We start from the raw sequence: 21,983 nt of genomic DNA, 5'->3' as shown, positions 1-21,983 counted from the left end.
AGACTCTCTTAGGTCGGACCCACATCCAAACATTTGTTCCTCTTCTTCTACCAAAAAAAAAAAACACCTACAAGAAAACGTGGCGGTGGGTGAGGAGGACGCATTCTCAGCCAAGAGCAGCAGCAGCAAAAAATATAATCTAAACCATTGAATACGTTTTTAACGGTCAGCTATATATTTTTTAGTTTTTGAGACACAAACAGATGAAGTACCTTCAACTATGCAATGACAGCAGATGGACACCAAAATGTTTTTAATTGAGGGAATGAGGAAGTGTTGGGGTTTGCAATGATTCTTATAGCAATCAAGGGAAAACACTAAGCAATAAGAGTACGCATGACGACGTCACCGAGCAAAGAGCAAAGCACCACAGAAGAAGAAACGTGTTTTTGTTGTTGTTGTCGTTGTGGTTGTTGGTGATCCTACCAACAATCAAAGACAGGACAATAAGTGCCTTTTTTTCTCCAAAGATTACATCCAGACTCGCCACTTTGGAGCGCTTTTTAATACTACCTCTTGTTTTTTTTAAAGTTAACAGAAACAAGCCAGATGCAAGTATGTTCTGTCATTGAACAAGAACCAGTGATCCATCGTCAAGTGTCGTTCTCATAGACCCGCCACAGAGCTGTCGAAACCCCGGTCTCTCCTGGGCTCATACGGGGAAGAAATGGAGTATTTGTATTTTTATTTTCCTTTGTGTGAGTTGTTTTACAAAAATACAATGATGGAGTTATACAGTCCAAATGTACATAAAAGAAGATTGATTGTGTTGCCAATTTTGCCATATCATGTAGCCTTTCCTCTCATCCTGTTTTGTTACACAGTAGATAATCAGGTTGTGCCATATTTAACTGGTGTATTACAGTTTGGAAACGTCGTACCATTTGCTAGCCTTACTATAAACCATCCTTCTATGCCCTCTCCCTGTGTTTGAAGGGCTGTTTTACAACCAGGAGCAAGACCTACTATCCATTACAAGCCGTTTTCAAAACAGACCCTTTAGTGATGTCACAAGTAGGGGTGTCAACCCAAGATGCCTGCTGGTATGTTGACTAGATCAGTCTACTAGTTACAGACCCTTTAGTGATGTCTGAAGTGGGAGTGTCCACCCAAATGCATGCTGGTATGATGACTAGATCAGCCCACCAGTTGGTTCAGTCCAACAGACCGGCTGCTGGTTTATCTCCCATCATGCATCTGGGGGGAGTGGCTTGTAAAGGGGAGTCAACGCCACACCTGGTCATAAAATAGGGCCGCTTTAAAGACCCATTATGGAACGGTGGCTGGACAACAGACAACCTGCGTCATGTTCTGCCTTATGACTTATGTAGCCTAACTAAGATTGTTTCTGTACTGTGATGTGTGTCCGCGGATGCTAAAGGAATACGTTGTTACATAGGAGTATTTCGTGGGGACTTGCATTCACGTTTTGTGATTAACTTAAACACAGCACGGAGACATGGTCCGCTCAATGTGATAAAATACTAAACAGACAAACAAACAAATAACGAAGAGTGTGTGGTTTGAGCGCCAAACACCGAGCCTTGAGGGACAAAAACCTTTTTATTTTTTACTAACATCTTTATACAAGTGCTTACTTTTTAACGTGGGCGTATTCGGGTGAACGAGAGATAGTGTCTCTGTGCTGTGGCATGTGACCATTGATTGTTATTTATATAGGGGTTGGAAACGTGTGGTTACTGGTGATGTATTTGTACTCTTCTGCAGATGTTAAAAGCATCACAGAGCTGATACCAAGGACAAAGGGCGGTCTCACTAGACACGTCATGATGTCTGGAGAGGGTGTGCTTAAATCTATATTTACACTAGATATTTATATATCTATATTTAGACATACACTGTCTATATATATGTATATATATATAGAAAGTATGTTAGAAAACTACAATTTGACTTTCTATGACGTACCGGTGTTTCAGAAACAATACACAATAGCACTCCGATTCGGTTTTCTAAATATTTCTTTTATACAGACAATTTTTCAGCAAAATTAATGTTTTTTTTTGTTTTTCTGACTCCTGTTTTCTCTTGGACTTTCAGCGGTCGCCATATGCACCACTGAGAATAACGTGTGATCGTGTGGATGTTGATAAAGAATGAGGAGCTCTCTAATGTATCCTGTTCAGAAGGGTGTAGGCAGTTTGTTTTATCTCGTTTGTTAAATGGTGGTTTACTATTGTTTCGGTTATACCATTGTGCATTGCAATTTTATATTTTCTGTTATCTTCTAAATAGGGATTGTAATCAAACAAAAATGTATCTAACAATAAAAGACACATTTGGGGCCATTTGCCCCAGAATACATAATAAATGTGTTTTAAAATTTGTTTTGTCCACTTTCTTTTCTGGATCAGTTTATCTCAACCTTTATTCTAGAGCAGACATACTGTTCATAATAACTGTATTATTGAATATATGAATAGAAGAAACCTACCAAACTCCTAATCAAGTTTTGGGCTATGCAGACAATTTATATCTTAAGTAAATAAGATATTTCAAGACAGAGCTGTCTTGAGTAAAAGAGAGATAGTGTCTCTGCTGTGGCGTGTGACCATTGATTGTTATTTATAGTGGGGTTGGTAACGTTGGTTACAGAGGATGTGTTTGTTATGTTGTGCTGATGGTAAAATAATCAATGACAGGTTCCTGTGTTGAGCGGAAAGCAGTTATACAATATACAATGAAGTATGAACACACTACATTGTCTACTTAAGAACTTGTTTACTCAATCGATAAGCATTTATACCGGTATACTGGTATTACTTAACAATTAAGAAATATTTTGTCAACAAGCCCCTTTTATATAGCTTGATTTTCAGGTTGGTCTTTTCACTGAATAAATTCACTGAATAATAAAGTATTTAAGTATTATCAAGTTGGATCATGGCAATTTAACTTATTCATTATTTTGATGACTATTGATTATTTTGATGACTTTATTGATTATTTTGATGACTTTGCATTTTCTTCAAAGGTCAGCAAATGTGAGCACATGTGACTGTACCAGTGGAATGTGAGATGTTAGATGATTCAAGAAAATAACAAATATCTTTAAAGTAAAATATATGTTAGTAAATAACTAAGAGTATTTTTTCAATCTAAGTAACAATCATGATTTTAAAAGATTTTTATTTTATTTGAATGATTAGCATTTCAAAACCCGTTATCTGCGACACGTTTTTACTTCCAAAGCGAGAGGTAATCTTCAATATGACTTCCGGTTTGAACATCTTCCCTTCAAAGTAAAATAGCTCATATGAACCAATTGTAAAGAAACACCTAATATCATAGGTATCACTATGGGCTTCAATGATAATACCAACATGTGATATGCATACACACAAAGACTTAAATAAGCAGAAACTAATTGTTAGGAATGTAGTTTTGTTCGGAACTAAATTGTTAAGAAATATTGGCTCATAATAGGACAGATCGCCTAAAAACAGCGACAAGAGATAGGAAAGCCGTTGAGGTATTTGTATCTAATTTGACATTGTCAGTACTTACATATTATCTTCCGTTATTGTATTGCATTTTATTGTCTCGAATTCAGTTCTGCGACGACTTTTATTCTGAAGGGAGAAGCCATTCCCCCCTGGTCCGGCTCTTTCGGGTAACTTGACACTGCTTCCTGCGTGCTCTCCGTTCAACCGGCAAAAGGAAGTGTGTGTGTGCCTGTGTGTGTATGTGTGCGTGTGTGTGTGTGCGTGTGTGTGTGTGTGTGTGTATATATATGTGTGTGTATGAAGTGTGAAAAGCCGACCTGCCGTGCAACCCCTCCGACCTACCTCATAACTGTCCACCCCAGAACGCAGTAGGGGCTCCGCCGCACCAAGCACAAAGCGGTCTGCTCTCCAAGGTAAGCCCGATGCTTTCCCCTACACACAGTAAGCTACTAACTAACTCTTAACTAACCTATTTAACTAACCTATTTCTCATCTGACAGCCCAGGCAGCCTGTCAACACAATGTCATGTTATGTTGTTTCACTGTAATGTACATCTCTAATGAGGAACTCAGTTAATTGCAAAGATCACCATTTATTTGTGTCATAGTAGATGGCGAATAGCCCACTGGACAGTCCTGAATAAGTCATTCATGTCTTGCATGTCTTTAGTGCCTGCAGCATGTTGTATTGTATTCACCAGGGTATATATATTTTTTATTTCGGATGCATTCAATAATGAGATAACATCAGTCTATTTGTGTAACAGTACCAATGCATTTATAAGAGTTACAATCTATTTGCCTGTATAGTTTGTAAATTAACATCCTAATATTTTTCAATGAAAATGACCCATAATACCATGTATCCTTCTGTTAAACTATAGGATAGCATCCACCGAAAAGATCAATTGCAGCAACAAAAACATTTTGTTTGTTTACTTTCCATTACTTTCCAAACAAGGAATGCTTTTGAACTGTGAGGTGCTTCACACAATGCAGCCAGCTCAACTCTACTCTGTTTGCTCTGTGTCTAAGTGCTCTTGGTTTTACCAAACCCATCCATTGTCCACCTCTCTTCGCCCCCTATTCGACCCAGGTCAGCATTCTGCAGCCCACAGGAACCGTGTGTTTTTGTGACAGTCCCCAAAGAAATGACGGTTATGAAGCCCATCGCTTTGTAAGCTTATGTTTGGGTCAGGCTGTTAGGACTGGACCAATCAGGTTGATCCTGCTGGATGTAAACGATATGCATTTGGCTGTATGTTATGAGTGACTATGCAGTTATACTGTGCAACAGATGTTGGCAATGACTAAGTATTGTCCAGCCAAGCATTTAAAAAAGTCACTAGAGATAATGGAATGGAACTAGCTAATACAGATACATAATTAGTTAGTACAAATAATGGTGACATTGGGGGCAATATCATAGTTATATTAGTATTTATTTGATTATTTAGTAATATAACAGACTTTTATCCTGTGTGACCAACAGTGAATTCAGACACCTATCACTAAGGAGCAGCTAAGGGTCAGCCCTTGCTCAAGGATGCCTACAGAAGAGGCAGCAGACACTGGGAACCCAAATTTCATTGAAGTCAAACACCCTAGTAGCCACCTTAGTACTCTATACCCTCCAGCCCATCGTCTGTATGAACCTATCTGTCTGTAGCGGCTCTCATTCGTGACCACCTCAGACCTCAGACCTTCGTCCTCACTCTTATCTAATCTTATCTTTTTATGCGACTCATGCATGCAGTGCTTCCTTATCTGACTGCTATCTCATTATGGTGAAAGAACACTGTGTTTGCGGAAATACGGAAGGCTTAAAAAGGGTTTGACAAGTGACATAGTAGAACACTGACAGTTATTACTGCTCGATTTAACCAGTCAAAACAGAATAGCTTGTTATTGATCTCCTAATCTTTCAGGCCAATGTTTGTAGGAAAGCAGGTCATCAACAAAAACAGCTGTATCCCCCCCTGTGGGATCACTCAACCACTAAAGTCAACATCTGCTTTTCTCGTTCTCTTTCTGACTTCAGTTTGTACTCTGTTGCCCGGCAACCAGCCCCAGCAGCCCACCCTTGGCCATTGCCCCTTGGAACCAGCCCATCTCCTGGAGATCCCCAGCCCAGCAGTCATGTCGACTCCGGATCCAGTCCATCCCACTTCGATCCGCCTCCGGATCTTCTCCCTCAACTGCTGGTCAGTGGTCCTGGCTGTTTTTGTGGTTGTTGTGGTGGTTGTCGAGGTCATGGGGCGGCATGTGGCTGCTGAGTGTTGAGGTGTCCCTGAGCAAGACACCCAAACATAACTGCTCCCATGCAAGGCACCGCCGTTGGTGTGTGAATGTGTGCATTAATGGGTGAATGTGAGGCAGCATTGGAAAGCGCTTTGAGTGGCCACTGGTTAGAAAAGCCCTGTATAAATGCAGTCCATCATGTTGTTGTGCTGGGACATCGTGCTGACGTGATTGTGTGTGTTGTTTTTTTTGTGTTTTGATCATAGGGGGATTCGCTACCTGAGCAAACACTGTGCCCAGCGCTACGCCATGATAGGAGACCTGCTGGCCAAGGAGCAGTATGATGTGGTGTTACTGCAGGAGGTGGGTGGTGCAGCATGTATACAGTCACTCACTCACCCTCACACACACCCTCTCTCACTCACTCACTCTCTTACTCACTCACTCTCTCACCCACCCACCCAGTCTCTCACTCTCTCTCTCTCTTACTCCCTCTCCCTCCCTCTCTCCCTCTCACCCTATTTGGTCATTTAGCACAATATTTACACATAAAGCAAACTATTTAGACACTGTTATCCGAAGGGACTTCCAGTGAACTTTATATAGATGTGGTTTGAGAGAGAGGGCCCTGTTCTGCTTAGCAGGCTAGCTCCCTGATGACTCCGCTCACGACCGAAGAGGCGACCTCTTTCTATCGTCTCGTTGGTTTAGATAATAACAACAAACAACTTCATAGGGTTGTGTCCAAAGTAATTGTAGGCCAGTCCGAGCCGTTTAATTTTTCTTTGTTAGTATTTTAACTTTGTCTAAATTGTGTGTCTAAGTAGGCCTAATAGGAGATTTATTTTGGCTTACTAACACACTTGGTGAAAATACGTTCACCCCTGCATACAGCAAGCTATTGATTTCCGTGACACTCATGGCGTGGCCACTCAGTCAGACATCAGAGCGGAGATGGTTGGCCCAGCCGTTATCTTGCCCACTACAGACCATGCCGAGGGGTCCAGCAGAACCCAGGAGAGAGGGCTCTGGGGTATATTTTAGATTCGCTCTGCAGCGGCTTGCAGCAGGAAACCACAGGGAATTAAAACAAAAATATTAACACACTTTATTAACATCGTTTTTTATGCCTAATGTGATTTGAGTCATGTTCAGTCATGTTCATATTTCACTACAGTAGGCTTAATATTAAACTAGAGCTAATGTGAATTGATCCATGTTCAAAGTATTTCACTACACTAAGCTTTATATTCAACTAGAGCTTCACCTTTCTTCAAAAATTCATAGTTTAAAATACTATTCTATTTTTAATTTACCAAATACAGTACAAATACAAGTCTAACGCAAGCTGGCTTCAGCTAGTCACAGAGAGCCTTTCCATGGTGCTGTAGCCCTTGTGCAAACGAAGCAAAGAGGCTGAGACTTGGCAACCATAAAATCCAAACCATGCAGACAGCCGATTCCTGATCACGTTCTCAGGCTGCCGAACACATGCTCACCTGCTCCTTGAATCATGGCTCAGATCGTGGTTAGGGCCCCTGGCTCTACCGATCCTACAGGGAGAGGCAGACAGGGGGATCGAAGCCAGAACCTTTTGACTGAGAATCAAAACCCCAACCACTAGACTGTCTATGGCTATGCACGCATGCACGAACACACGCTTGCACACACACCAATACACAGTAACACACACACTTGATTAAATTATCAAATCATGAGTAATAAAGTAATTATAAAGTAATAAACACAAATCATGCAAATAAATCTTGCAAATAAAAACTGTCAGGTTAATGTGCCGATGAGAGGTTTATCAGGATCCTCATCACCCTTTTTGCTGTGTTTTAGTCATTTATGCAAAGTGTTTCTCTCTCTCAGGTTTGGAGTGAAAAAGACTTTGACGCTTTGAGAAAGAAGCTGGCCAGCAGCCTTCCGTACGGTCATTACTTCAAAAGGTTTGCTATCCCTTAACTATTGAATCCCACTCAGTGATGTTTGTCTGTAATGCTGTTAACAGTATGACTAGGTATCAGTGTGTGATAAGATGTATAGCAAGCAGCAGATCCTTGAGAAACGTGGAAGGCCATTGCTTCTCTGATCTCCATTCTGAGCCCCATGGCCAGGATTAATCAAATGCCATTCTCGGCTAATCCCTTGAGCTTCCTCCACTTCACACACATTTACTGTAAATGGGAAAAGTAAAAACGGCCAAACAACTTTCCAAGGTCATCCATCCTCAAAATGTTCTGCTAATGCCCTGCATTACAGACGAGGGAGGTTCTCTTCATTGTGTTGTTGGTTAGGGTGTTCGACTCCCGACCGAAACTGGGTTTAACTCCCCATTGTCTTTAGTCTACCAGCCAGCGTCCTTAAGGCGGCCACACACCGCGCCGAAAATCGGGCGTCGGTGATAGTCGGTGACATGAGTCTCTTTGGTGTGTACGGTGATGTCGGCCATCGGTAAGGTCGTGTTCAACATGTGTAATCGGCCACATACAGTCGTTCAATCTTTACCAATTTGATTGGTGGAGCGAATTGACTAGCGAATCAGTGAAGCCTGGAAGTAAGGATGGTAAACATAAAAACAGTGAAAGCGCAGACAATGGCGACACACTCTCTCAACGCATTGTTTGGCATCGTTTTGATATTGAATTGATATTGAATTCTTTGACCATGTGGACTGACGAAACCGAGGAACAATTTATCAGCATGGTGGAGGATAGATCGTCGGTGTTCGCGGTTGCAGAGAGAGGTCCTGGTATTTCCGGTTTTTGTTATTTTTTGGACCACAATACAGATTAGCGCTGCCTGCTGTTTCGGAGACATTACATTTCACGCATGAGCAGAACGTTCAGCGTCTGTAGTTGTCTAGGTGTGTATTTCACACTTTTTTTGGCCGAGTTGGCGAGATGAATAGCCCGACTCCATTTTCTGGCGACGATCGGGCAGTCGTCTTGGTGTGTGGCCGCCTTTAAAGGTGACATATTATACCACCAGGTGTGAGTGTGATTAGCCATTACAACCCGTTACATCTGCCTCTTCTGACATCACAAGTGGGCATGTCCACCTAGATGTGTGACGGATAGACGGATAGACACGCCCACAGTGATATCAGAAGAGGCAGATTTTCAAAACGGCTTGTAACAGCTAATCACACTCACACCTGCTGGTATAATAGGTCACCTTTAAGAAGGATGCATTAACCCTTATATACCTGCTCCTTCATGATCTGTATCAGAATGAACTTACTGTGCCCACCCACACTACTGTAGTTCTACAGCTGGTTCACAGGAGGTCTGATGGAAGTCCTGTCTGTGCCCTCTCTCCCTGTCCCCCTCCCCACAGCGGAGTGATCGGGAGTGGGCTGGCCATCTTCTCCAAGCACCGGATCCAGGATACCTTCCTCTACCGGTACTCCCTGAACGGATACCCCTACATGGTGAGGCCGAGGGGTGGGAGAGGGAGTGTAATGGATCCGATACATAATTCACCACAGAGTGTGACTCCCAGGCTTTAAAGTCACAGTGTGTGAGTTTGAAACCCGCGTCCCAGTTAGTAGGAGGGAGACTTTCAGAATAAGCAGCTCAATTACAGAGTTCTGTCCACTCTGGCTGGCTGCTCAACTGTGAGATGCTAACTAACGTAGCTCGGCTGGCTAGGTGGCGTGAGTGGGAGGGGCTTAGGGAGGGTCGATAGTTTGATTATTTTAAACAAGAGAGCGGCACAGGCTGGGCTGTATTTGTATTTGTAGAATACATCAGTAATAGAATGTGATTTTTATTGATAACATTATTGATGGAGTCACTATTGCTTAGCATTGACTACAGATATGTCATGGTTATTTTAAGCTAAGAGACATTTTATATGTTACACATTGTGAAGAAATATACTGGGCGCCTATACATAGACTGCCGTTTCCTCGTATCTTCTGTTGAAGGTGTGTTTGGGATGACCTTTGCCCCAGATAAACATGAGGGGGAATTGTTAGACGTCTTTATTGTGCTGGCGACATGTAAACCATGGTTATTTCCTCATGTTTGACCGATGGTAGGCTAGATTTTGTTTGCAAAACGAATTGGCAGATAAACATGCAAACTTGCAAAGGTTTTGCAGGTTTAAGGAAGTTCATCTTAGATTTGAAGTGCAGATTTTTTCCTCATCTGTCTTGCGCAAGTGTGTGTTCAAGCTGTTTCTCAGGTGGACGAAAATTAAATGAATGTGTTGTTATGGACCAGACAGTGGAGAGGGACAGCAAAGTGGGTTGAAAGAGGGAATTATAAAAAACACAGAAGAGCTTAGTTCTTGGTTCTATGAACATCCTTACTGGTCTAACGACGATATATAGTTTCACCTTCTGCTGACAAATGTACTCATTGTTAGTCACTTTGGATTTGCTGCTCCTTGGTGTTGGAATCTGCTCCAAAAAGTGTTGAAGCTTTCTGTTTTTATCCCACTTGGACATTTTAAACAATTACTTAAACAATCAAAATCTGAGCAGTGCACATGTTTCAAATGACCCCCTTCATTTTAAAATAATTTTAAAATAGTTTTTACATGTACTATATGTAATTTGTTTTGTTGTGTCACTGGCTTCCCATACGTCAGTCTTGTTTGTTAGCCTGTCTTGTCATCATGCCTTGTCATCTTTGTTATTTTTGTCCTTATTGGTCTGTCTTGTAATCAATGTTTCTGTTGTAATTTGTATATTTGTTGCCCCAGGGCTCCCTTGTAAAAGAGATTTCAATATCTCAATGGGGACTTCACCTGGTTAAATAAAGGAAAAATAAAAATTAAATAAATAAAAATAAAAGTGTCTGCTACATGCCCTAAATGTAATTGGAGCAGAGATCAGATTCTAAACATCCGTCACCATTATCCCCATGGCTCTTGGTCAGCCAGCTAGCCGGTGGAGCGACTGACCCGTGTGTACCGGTGTTGTTTGTTGGCCCGTTCTGCAGCTCAACCACGGCGACTGGTTCGGGGGCAAGGCGGTGGGCCTGGCCGTGCTGAACGTCGGCAACACCACGGCTCACTTCTACGTCACGCACGTAAGTCTTCACGTCCGCGCTGTCCGTTGAGCCCCTGGTCGCTGTTACCGTTGCCATGGGGTTCAGGGACCCTGAGTGCCCTGTGTGTGGGGTTAGACTGAGTCTGTCTCAAGCTGTCTCACCAACAACCACATACACAACGTAACCTGGAGGCAGGCATTGTCATGGTTACCGCGATTCTCCTCCAATGAGATGTGACAAGGGGGGTAAATGATAACAGAAGAAGATACCATGCTATCAGCTGTCCACTGATCTCACCGAACCGGCTGACACTCCTCTCCGCTCCTGGTGTTACAGGCCGTTGGACATGTAAGATCCTGTACAACGTAATGTGAGCCTTGTTTGTCTGCCACCGATTGTCGCGGTATCGGCTTGGAAATCACTCAAGGTTTGTTCCATTGGTGTGGGTGCCAGCCACCACCTTCTTACCGATCCACACAGAGGGTGGGGGAGAGGATTTGATTGGAGGAAGTGATCACAACGCCCTAGACATACAAAGGGTCGCTGTGTTTGCAGACTCATAAAATACATGGATGGAGACATTTCTTATCGGTCAGTCAGAGGGCTGTCTCCTCTCATCAGAAGCACAAGCTTGAGAAGTTACAGTATTTCTCTCTTTTGAACTTTTTATATGCGAATAACACATTCAATAACACATTCAAAAAGCTCTCAACCCTATGGGGCTCTATTATTAACCAGATAATAGAGGTGCAGAATTAAGCTTCAAACATCAGTCTGCAGCCAGTGCCAACACGCCACACAACAGGGACAATAAAGCAGACCCACAACTATTTTAGTAACGGCACCAGGGAGCCTGTCTGCAGCTCAAAGAGGTTTAACTCTCTGCCAATAGAATCCCAGAATGCAGGCAGACCACTTTAAACTTGGAGAGATCCTGCTACTAAAATATGATTTTATGAGGTTATTAAATCATGTTGTTTCCTTGATTCTACCCATCCACATCGGAGATACTGGCATTGCTTCTCAGGCTGCACAAAAGATTCTAATTATCATCATGCTAGTTCTTGTGGGAGCCGAAGCTATTCATGCAGAGCAATCAGAGTTGCTAGAGAAATGCTTTGTTGAACATTCAAGCTTCAACAAAACAGCATAAGTGGCCCACTGTACATGACTGACAGGAAAAGTGGAACATGACTCTTTGGCTTCTTTCAGCCTGCACTTTGAACATGATGCTCATGGTTTACCTCACACCTCCAAACATGTTTTAAATGTTAAAGGGACTGCATTTATACAGATCTTTTCTAACCAGTGGCCACTCAAAGTGCTTTTCAATATTGCCAAACATTCACCCATTTATGCACACATTCACACACCGACGGCGGTGTCAGCCATACAAGGCGACAGCCAGCTCGTCCAGAGCAGTGAGGTTGAGGTGCCTTGCCCAGGGACACATCAACACTCTTGCTGGGAGGAGCCGGGGATCGCACTAGCAAACTTCTGGTTACCAGCCAACTCGCCCTACCTCCTGAGCCACATGCCGCCCAGAAGCGGCCCGTTTTACAGTGTCTCCCCCCCTCCCCTCCCGCCTCTATTTCACGACTGGCCCTATGCTGCATTCCTCCCTGACACTCTCCCACAACTCCCAGTCCCAGACCAGCTGAAGGAGATGGTCCCACGCCTCCAGTCCAGCCTTCCCAGTCTGAGTCCCAGACGAGGCAGCAGCACATTCCTCCCCTAGCTTCTTCCTAATCTGCCGGGCTCCCCCAGGCCACCACGTAGCAGAGGGGAGACTGGCACAGCAAAGCTCCTGTCCTTCCCACCTGGCTTTGCGTCCCTTTCACGGCCCTCCCCCTGTCACTCACCTTCGCTGAGCTGAGCCTGTTTGATGATCTGTGGGATGACATCCTTTGATTGCATCCCATGAAGTCCACGGTTGCCAGTCGTCACGTATTAAGGAAATGAAGAATGATCCCCAAATAAGAAACTGTGGATGAATGGGTTTTCTGGATTTTTATTAACATTTTCCATACCCCAAAAGCGATTTAGCTTTTCCCTTTTCTCTGATTTTTTGAGATTTGATACTTCTGTAATTTAGTCTTGTATTGCATGACTCTATACAAAGTGGTTAGGATAACTGTTGTTCTCCCCACTGCCATGTTAATTTGTGTGTGTGTGTGTGTGTGTGTGCGTGTGCGCAGCTGCATGCAGAGTACAGCCGGGAGAAGGACTCCTACCTGCCCCATCGGGTCGTCCAGGCCTGGGAGCTGCAGCACTTCATCCGGTACTGAACCCTCATGGGTTAAATCACACGGTTTGTGTGATGCTGTCAGAATCCTTTAATGAGGGCTGTGTCTGCTGTGTCTCCCCAGCTACACCTCGGCCGAGGCGGACCTGGTGGTTCTAGCGGGGGACTTCAACATGCATCCCATGGACCTGGGGAACAGGCTGCTGAGGACCTACGCAGACCTGAGGGACGCCTACGTGGAGACCCCAAAGTTCGACGTAAGGGATGATGATGTTGACGATGATGATGATGACACTTTTTTTTTTTTTTTTTTTCAGTAAAAACAGCAACAGCAACAGCAATCCTAATAAATACATTTATAAATTACATTTAGGGAATTTAGCAGACGCTTTTATCCAAAGCGACTTACAATAAGTACATTTGTCAGAAGAAAGAGAAACAATATATCACTGTCGGTACAGTAAGGATGTTCATAGAACCAAGTGCCAAGCACTAACAATTGCTAGGTTAACCCATTCCCCGTATACAACAAAGCTAGCTAGGATAAGATGCTACACAACTAAGTACTGTTGTTTAGAGCAAGGAGGTACAACATACAATAAGTGCATAAGTGTGGGTACACACATCAACACATGTTGATGTATTTTGAATTGATTGATCAAAAAGTTTTCCATCCATCTTGCAGGGATGTGAAGACGGGGGGACGATGATCACAGACAACCCCAACAACGACATGGTTCCCCCGGAGAAGGGCATCAGGATAGACTACATCCTGTTCAAGGTGCCCTCATGGATCCTGTTACCTGCTCGCACAGCAAAATCGATATCTGATCTAAAATTATCTGAACTCAAGCCATGAGGTGGACACATTTATCCCAAGCACCTCCAATATCATGAGGGCATACATTCACCCCGATCCTGGTTGTGTTAATGCCCTGCTCTACGGATTAAAACCCCTAACCCTGGCTGTATTAATGCCCTGCTCTTTCAGTTGAGCTACACAGGGATTCATCCCAGTAACCCTGGAAGTGTTAATGCCTTGCTCTACGGACTCAACCTGCTAACCCTAGGACTGTTAATGCCTTGCTCTGCCAGTTTAGAAAAACAGGGATTCAAACCCCTAACCCTGGCCGTGTTAATGCTTTGCTCTACCAGATCAGCTACACAGGGAATCAACCCACAAACCTGCCAGTGTTAATGCCTTGCTCTACCATGTGAGGTAAAGTCTCATCCCCATATGCTCTGTGCTCCGGTCTTGGTGTCCAGGGTTCGGCCCAGGTGGAGCTCCATTGTGAGTCCATGTCCACCACCAAGGGCAGAGTCCCGGACCACGCCTTCCCCTACTCGGACCACGAGGCCCTGACCGCTGAGTTGAGGCTGGAGCGGGTCTCCCAGGACGGGTCCAAGGGGGACGGGCTGCCGGCCAGGGGGTCGGATTGCACTGCAGGTACTTCTTCACCAGCTCTCTGACTAGCCTTGCGGTAGGGCTAGAATAGCGGTAGGGCTTGCAAACCGTTGGGGCTAGCATAGCAGTAGGGCTAGCGTAGCGGTAGGGCTAGCATAGCGGTAGGACTAGCCTAGCAGTAGGACTAGACGTTAACCAATCAGTTAGCAGCTGTCGCTAACGGCAACGAAGCGCATCTATCCCTTTCTCTCAACAGTAAGAACCATTCAAACATTCAGAACCATTCACCATTCATATAATTATTTTTGATAGAACTCTGTAAATATAGTGATTTTAGCTTTCTTATTATATATACTGACTTGTTAATAATATAATATTAACTATACAGGCTAAATTGCTCTGTTAAGGGATAGGACTAGATACGTTTTTTACTTCCTCCTACCCCCTTTCGAGCATGTGGCAAGTGTGTCTGTTTTTGCTTTTGTTTTATTTATTAATTTACTATTTTAACTTTGTTTTTATTGCTTACATGTTCGAAAGAAAGAAAGAAGTCCCCCACGCCGTCCAAACCGCTAACCTCCACCCTCTCCTCACGCGTCCCCTTCCCCACAGGCAAGCTGGCGGAGCTGGTGGACATCGTGACGGAGGCGCGCACCGAGGTGAAGGTGGGGCTGCACTGTGCCCAGGGCATGTGCTACACGGCGGCCCGCACGGGCGTGATGGGGCTGGTGCTGCTGCTGCTGGAGCTGGCCATCGCCGCCGTGCCCTGGCTGGCCCTGGGCGCCCAGGGGCCCTTCCCCAGCGTCTCCTTCTACCTGCTGGGGGCGCTGTGCTTCCTCATCCTGCTGACCACCGCCCTGCTCTACCTCTTCTACACCATGGAGATCAAGAGCCTGCAGGAGGCCGAGGACCAGATGAGGCAGGCCGTGGGCTGCCTGCAGGAGAGGCTGAGGGGCTTCCCCCTGGCCTCGCCGGGGCCCCCGAGGCCGGGGGCACCGGGGAAGGAGAGGAGGCCGGGCACAGTGGGGCCGGAGGAGTGATTGGGGGGGGGGGGGGGATGTGGAGGCGGGGTCTTAGCAAGGGGGCCGATCGTTGTCGGGGAGGGGAGGGGAGGTACACCGCAGTACTGAATGTGATGGACGCGTTGGCAGGTGGAAACATAGGACTTTTATTCTGAAAAACAACCCAGGTGGAAACGTAGGACTTTTATTCTGAAGAAATAGGAAGTTTTTATGGCTTCTGTAGTTTATATTCACACTTACGGACTTGCCTCTGCTTCCTGCTTCTGTAGTCGACTCCCATTCTGCATGTATTATCGACCGGTTTGTGTGTTTTTATTTGTGTAATAATGTCTTTTGGTCCCTTCCATTCCAACAAATAACACTAGTTGTCTTTTGTTTTGGGACCAATAATCTAATGCTTAATAATACTATTATTAATTTTTTTTATTTTCTAGACCAGTGGTTCTCAAATGGGGGTACGTGAAGGCACTCCAGGGTGTACGTGAGATTTTAAAATATACATATTTTTTTAAAAGTAGCATCCATGCAAAACTCCTTTTAAAAATAATTATTTAATAAATATTTCAGGAAAATATAAGTATAAGTTCATAAAATGAATTTTATATTCAGTAGGCTATTCAATTTCATTATCCTTAAAACCCAGAGTCTCCCCCATACCAGGATGGTTCGACCCAACCTGTCATATGCCACCTAGCATCACCTGTCAATCACTTGGATCAACGATGGAGTCGTGGTAGAAGCGTAGCAGCAATTCTTTTGAAAACACGGAGGGACAAGTGGCAAAGAAGGCCAAACCAAAAAAGCTTTGCGCTGGTTAGGGGGTACTTGGCTGAATTATTTTTTCACAGGGGGTACATCACTGAAAAAAGGTTGAGAACCACTGACTATAGTTGTCATTTAGGTTGGCCGATTATGGAAACACTACAAACATGTAGTCATCGAAAGCAGGGAGAATACATTTGTCACCTAAATTTTGGGCATTTAACTTAACTTAACGTTTTCGGCTGTTGCTGTTTGGTTGAAATGAGTGGCATGTTATGCCGTGTGTATTTCACCGTCTTTTCACGAAAGCCAGCCAATCGCTTAAAAAATCTTCAATTGCCGTCTTTTACCAGAGAGGGCGCTGTTGCTGATGTTTTTATATTACTGCTAGTCCAAATCATTTCATTCCCACATCTGGGATCTAAGAAACACATATCAACTATTTTAACGTAGGGAGAGGAGACAGACTGACTCATTGGAAAGATGTGTGTGTGTGTGTGTGTGTTTAAAAAAAAAAAGGCAGAACGGGCATCTTTTCCATGAGGCTTGGTAGGATAGTTCAGAGCTTCTGCTGTCTTCTATCATCACACTTAGAGAACAGGCTGGAGAGGAGGAGAGGAGAGCAGGGCTGGCTGGAGGCTTACTGGCTCTGCATTGTTTCAGTCTTACTTTTTTTGTCCCTTTTTTTGATATAAATAATAATTGAGGTGTGTGTGTTGACCCGGCTACGGTCCAATAGAGGTATGCAGGACAGTGCGTCCTGCTGTCCCTGTGGCCCGTTGGGCCTCAGCGATGGTGTCTTTTAGTGACAGGTTGAGGATGGCTTTGTTGATGTTTTTCTGTGAGATGAAGGCTTGTCTATTGAACAGTGGAAAGTCCAGAGAGGTGACCGATGCAGTGTGTTGATGTAAGGGTGGAAGTCTGAGGCAATTTCATTGCTATGTCTGGTTTGACCTGTCTGTACCTTGGTGTGTTGAGGCTGTCCTCCAGGATGGAAGGGATTACTAAATAGTTAACGGGTATATCCTCTGTAGATAATGTCTAATATAATAATATATTATATTATGTCTTCCACATAGTACTTCTAGCTGAAAAAGTTGTTTGTTTGCTTCTCAAACCAGGTTATTGATGTGAATTGTCGATTGGAATGGAAGGTTACTCCATGAAACGTAGCTTCTTTGGTGAGGGTGAGCTAGGTGTTTGTGTGAGGTTGATGGAAAATTATAGGATGCACTGGCATTTTTATGGTTTGGTTTTACTTTCCTCTATTTGACGATTGTTCTACTTTGGTGATGAATGTTTGGAGTTAGTTGGCAGCTAGCTGGGGTGACTTTGACTGGTCCAGTGATATAGATCGCCTGCAAATCGAGAGATTAATCCAAACGATGTTTAGAACAGAGCCATTTCGAGCCATTTCTCTCTAAATAGCTCTGGTTTGGATATGACTGATATATCGAGGAGTGGGCTCAGTAGCGCCCCCTGGTGGACCCCTGCTTGTGGGCTGAACGAAGTACGCCAGTGACTATGTCTCAGGTTGCATGTGGTCATTTTTTTGGGTTATGTAGATCCGAGGATGTTGTTTACATGCACAGCTTAATTTGATTAAAGCCATAGTTCGACTATGCTCCTCAATTGGACAACTGCAATTGTCTGCGTATACATGGCGGTGAGTAAATCGATTCATTGGCCGAAGCGTGTCATACCCCGGTACGTTAGGTGGCGCTGTACCCATTTCAACTAGTGGTAATAGAGCCACCGGTTGACCTCTTTACGTCACCAGCAACAACAAACTCAGGCGACATTCGAGAAAGATGTTTTCAGTAGAAAGATGTTTTCAGTAGACAGCTGTCAGTTCACTTCGGGTCCATATAATTTCGTCTCCGTCGTATGCGGACTCCTCCGGCTGCTCTGCCGGCCGACGAGTCCGCATACGACCGAGGTTGAAACAATGGAGCGTCTGAGAAATGATATGGACCCAAAGTGAACTGACAGCTGTCTGCTGTCTCCGCCATGTTTGTTTCAATCTGGATTTCAGAGAGTCAAAGCCAAAGTTAATTTCCCCCAATTCCTTTTCTCCCCATGGTCGAGATAAACCCCATTAGGAGTCTTTACTTGTGGAAGTACCAGAGAGTCGGAGAACCCGACGCAGTCTCTAAGATTCATAATATCAGAGAATACCCCCGTCAGTTCAATGAATGAATAAAGATCGTAGTTATTTTACAACCTCGTTGATGAAAAACATTTAGAAAAACATGTACTTTAAATTCAGCCTTGGGTGAAATCGAAGCGTAGTGTGTAGGCTACTGAATGCATGTTGATGATGATACACTCCTTATAGGGGGTAACTACATTGGCACGACACCGGCTTCCTCCATCTTCTGCGCCAGCTTTTTGAATAAATCGCCTATCCGAAGTGAGTTGACAGCTATCTACTGAAAACATCTTTCTCCCACCGGAGCAGCCCCTCCACCGCCCGTCCGTATATGGCATTCCCCGCCGCATCGCAAGGAATGAATAAAGATCGTAAACACGTCGGGAGAAAAAATATATATTTTGACAGATGTGCCCGAAGTTACTTTAGCTACAATCTCGTTGATGACCCACATTTAGAAAAACATGTACTTTTAATTCAGCCTTGGGTGAAATCGAAGCGTAGTGTCTGTGTGCTTCAACCTTTAATGAATGCATGCCATGCGTGCTCCCGCGGCCGGGACACAATTCTTATAGGGGGTAACTACCATAGATATATATAGAACACGTGTTCTATTTATATATCTATGGTAACTACATTCACCGGCTTCCTCCATCTTCTGCGCCACCTTTTTAAATAAATCGCCGTTTCTCGTCTTCCGACGGCGACAATTCGACTCCGTACATGCACGCTTAACTCGACTATGAATCGCATTATCTAGGGGTCTTAATTCGACTATAAGTAACCCAATTCGATTCGAGTATAGCTCGACTAAGGTGTTAACATGCATCTTAGTAATCCAATCATAGTTGGACTAAGCCAATAAGTCGACTTTCTTGAGTGTCATGTAAACGCACAATGGTGCTGCGTTGTTCGCTGAACCAGTATACTCGCCGGTCGGTGTATTGTAGGATGTCTTACTGTTCAGTATCGGCAGTGAGACGAAAGGCAAGGGCTATTTTAAAAGGTTTTCCTGTGTGACTGATGATGGGTCTATGGGGTCTATAGTGAGGGGGTCTAGGGGGAACCAGAGGTCAGGAAGGGGTCACTCTGCCTGCCCTCTCTCTCTCTCTCTTTGATGTCATGTTCAGTGGGTCATCACCCAATGGGGTTTGATAGTCATGGTTATGTGTAGGGTGCAGTAGGAGGAGATTCAATCATCATCATAGTCACGGTGAAGTTAAAAAGGTGACAAATAATTAAGTTTTTGTTTTTTTTGTACATTGTTCTCTGTTCAAAACTGTAATGGCACATGGTCATTTTTCCTTATCCTGATGGGCAAAAATAACCTAAATGGACATTACATTATGAATATAGTCAACTCTGGGCCCAAATCTAATAAACACAACATACCACACATTCAAGAGGGTGAAGATGACCCTCGAGCCCCCCTATCAGTCTGCGGAGAACACTCTGCCACAGCCGGACGGCGAGGACACACATATCACACAGAAAGACAACACAACCCGGAGGCTCAGGGACAAGAGAACCCTCGATAACCCACACAAAGGCTAGCACACACACCTGGCCATGAAAGATACTATAAGTTTCTCATGCACCAAATCACGGGAGCTCTTCTGAAGCAGAACTTCCACGGAGGCGAAGCTCTAGGCGACCTCAGCGCTGTTAGGGGACGTAGAATATTCGATCTCTCACGCTTTATGAATCTGTATTACCTTTGCTACTTTACTCAATAAATCCGAGGCCCTCGTGCTGATAGACTTTAGTACCTCTCCGTCTCATTTTATCTGGTCAAGTAACTAGGCAGACTGTTTTTCCCAACAAATTGGTGACCCCGACGTGATTTTACTACTACTGGGAAAACGACCGAGGACGGAGAGGGGCACGCCCCGGGACCCCGGAGCACCACCGATTCCGGCAGTCTCACCTCGGGCGCCCATAAAAAGGTAGGCAGAACCCGTTGATAAAATCCGAATTCTGCATAGTTATATAGGAACCACATTAGGAGATGAGACTGTAGGGACGGTTTCCTACGGGGGGCATCCCGCGGGGATAAGGCTGAGTGCAACGTAGAGTTAACCTGTAAAAACCCGATTGACCCTAGACGCGTGACGCACGAATACTGGCTCGCTGCATGGTGAAATAATACCCTCGAGGCCTAGGACCTATAATGATCGAGCATAGTGATACAATACTCTCGATGGTCGGATTAGGGTCTATAGTAATCGAGCATGGTGATACAATACTCTCGATGGCCAAGATGAGAAGATAAGGATGCCTGGGCTATGAGAGAGACCCAGAGGAAAAGATGCCTAGGCTATGAGAGACCTAGAGGAAATACCCGGGCATTATAAGGGACCCGGAGGAAATACCTGGGCTATGAGAGAGACCCAGAGGAAAAGATGCCTAGGCTCGGGGAGACCTAGAGGGAATACCCGGGCTTTGGATAAGACCCGGAGGAGATGACTCAGTAGGGCCTGTAATAATCGAGCATGGTGATACAATACTCTCGATGGTCGGAGTAGGGCCTGTAAGAATCGAGCATAGTGATACAATACTCTCGATGGTCGGATTAGGGTCTATAGTAATCGAGCATGGTGATACAATACTCTCGATGGCCAAGATGAGATCTATTAGATAAGGCTCGCCGCATGGTAAATAGGAATGGCCGCCGACAGTGTCCACGTGTGCGCTAGAGAAGGAGGCGAGAGAGCGAGAGGCGAGAGGCGTGAGAATATGGGAGCGTGCACAGGAGAGACTGAGAGCGAGCGTGTGTGTGTGTGCATGCGTGCGGGGGTGTGTGTGGTGCGTGATGTGTGTGTGTGACTGTGTGTGAGGGGCTGTGGGAGCCTGTGTGGGTGTGTTGGACTGGGGGACAGGGACCCGAGACACAGTTGGGAACTGTGGGTATGATCAAGACCGTAGGTGATAGCGTCTGGGTGGTGCATGAGAAAGGGCACTACCAGAAAAGATACTATTGGTCGGGATAAGACGTTGTTTTGAGTCCTACGTGTCAAAACTGTTAATCATATTGTGCGGCCTGGTTTGCAAAGGAAAATTTCTTGTGCGAATGACCCCCTGCTCTGTGCGCAACGCTTGCTCGCTTACGCCCCCCCCCCCCCCCCCCGTCATTTCCCCGTCCGCCATATTTGTAATTTCCCCGTCCGCCATATTTGTAGTTTCCCCGTCCGCTCCGTCCGCCATATTTGTAGTTTCCATATTTGTAGTTTCCCCCGTCCGCCATATTTGTAGTTTCCCCCGTCCGCCATATTTGTAGTTTCCCCGTCCGCCATATTTGTAGTCCCCCCCCCCCCCCCCCCCGTCTTTCCCCGTCCGCCATATTTGTAGTCCCCCATTTGTAGAAGGTCGCGAGGACAGTAGAGATAAGAGGGGAATGCAGCCTGTGTGGGAGTCACAGGGAGACAGACAGAGAGATTCAGAGGTTATCATCTATACTCCATAACATGAACAATTAGCATTTAAAGTTGTCCATAGCATGCACACCGCGTGTCCACAGAAGTCCAGGGGTCAACCAGCGCTGGGGACTCTTTTTAAGAGTTCAGGGAAAATCCTCTCTCACCAATCTGAGCAGAAGGACCCGCCCTAAAAGGACTCGGGGACGGCGGAGTCAATGCACAGTTCAACAGACCTGACAAGGTTTAAGTACAAAAAAGACAGCACAA

At 44.8% G+C, this 21,983-nt stretch overlaps 2 protein-coding genes across 3 annotated transcripts in view; both read left to right on the top strand.

Annotated features, from left to right (window-relative positions):
- Positions 1 to 2,348, top strand: part of tead3b (TEA domain family member 3 b) — a 12,787-nt gene extending 10,439 nt beyond the window's left edge. For both annotated transcript variants that reach the window (XM_084464588.1, XM_084464587.1), the window contains exon 12: positions 1 to 2,348. This exon is cut by the window's left edge and continues 203 nt beyond it. The gene's annotated coding sequence lies outside the window, so the exon portion shown is untranslated.
- Positions 2,349 to 3,679: 1,331 nt separating this feature from the next.
- On the top strand, positions 3,680 to 15,404 carry smpd2b (sphingomyelin phosphodiesterase 2b; the record flags this gene model as incomplete). Its single annotated transcript, XM_084464094.1, has 11 exons — positions 3,680 to 3,880; positions 5,509 to 5,671; positions 5,975 to 6,071; positions 7,584 to 7,660; positions 9,051 to 9,144; positions 10,664 to 10,753; positions 12,913 to 12,995; positions 13,084 to 13,216; positions 13,645 to 13,740; positions 14,226 to 14,406; positions 14,977 to 15,404. Exons 2-11 carry the CDS (start codon positions 5,607 to 5,609, stop codon positions 15,402 to 15,404), a joined length of 1,344 nt encoding a protein of 447 aa, XP_084320220.1. The 5' UTR covers positions 3,680 to 3,880; positions 5,509 to 5,606.
- Positions 15,405 to 21,983: the final 6,579 nt, after the last annotated feature.

The sequence above is a fragment of the Micromesistius poutassou genome, assembly GCF_964030765.1.
Source record: "Micromesistius poutassou genome assembly, chromosome: 2".
NCBI lineage: Eukaryota > Metazoa > Chordata > Actinopteri > Gadiformes > Gadidae > Micromesistius > Micromesistius poutassou.
The sequence above is the reverse complement of the archived record's forward strand: the minus strand, read 5'-3'. Positions and strand labels throughout refer to the sequence as shown.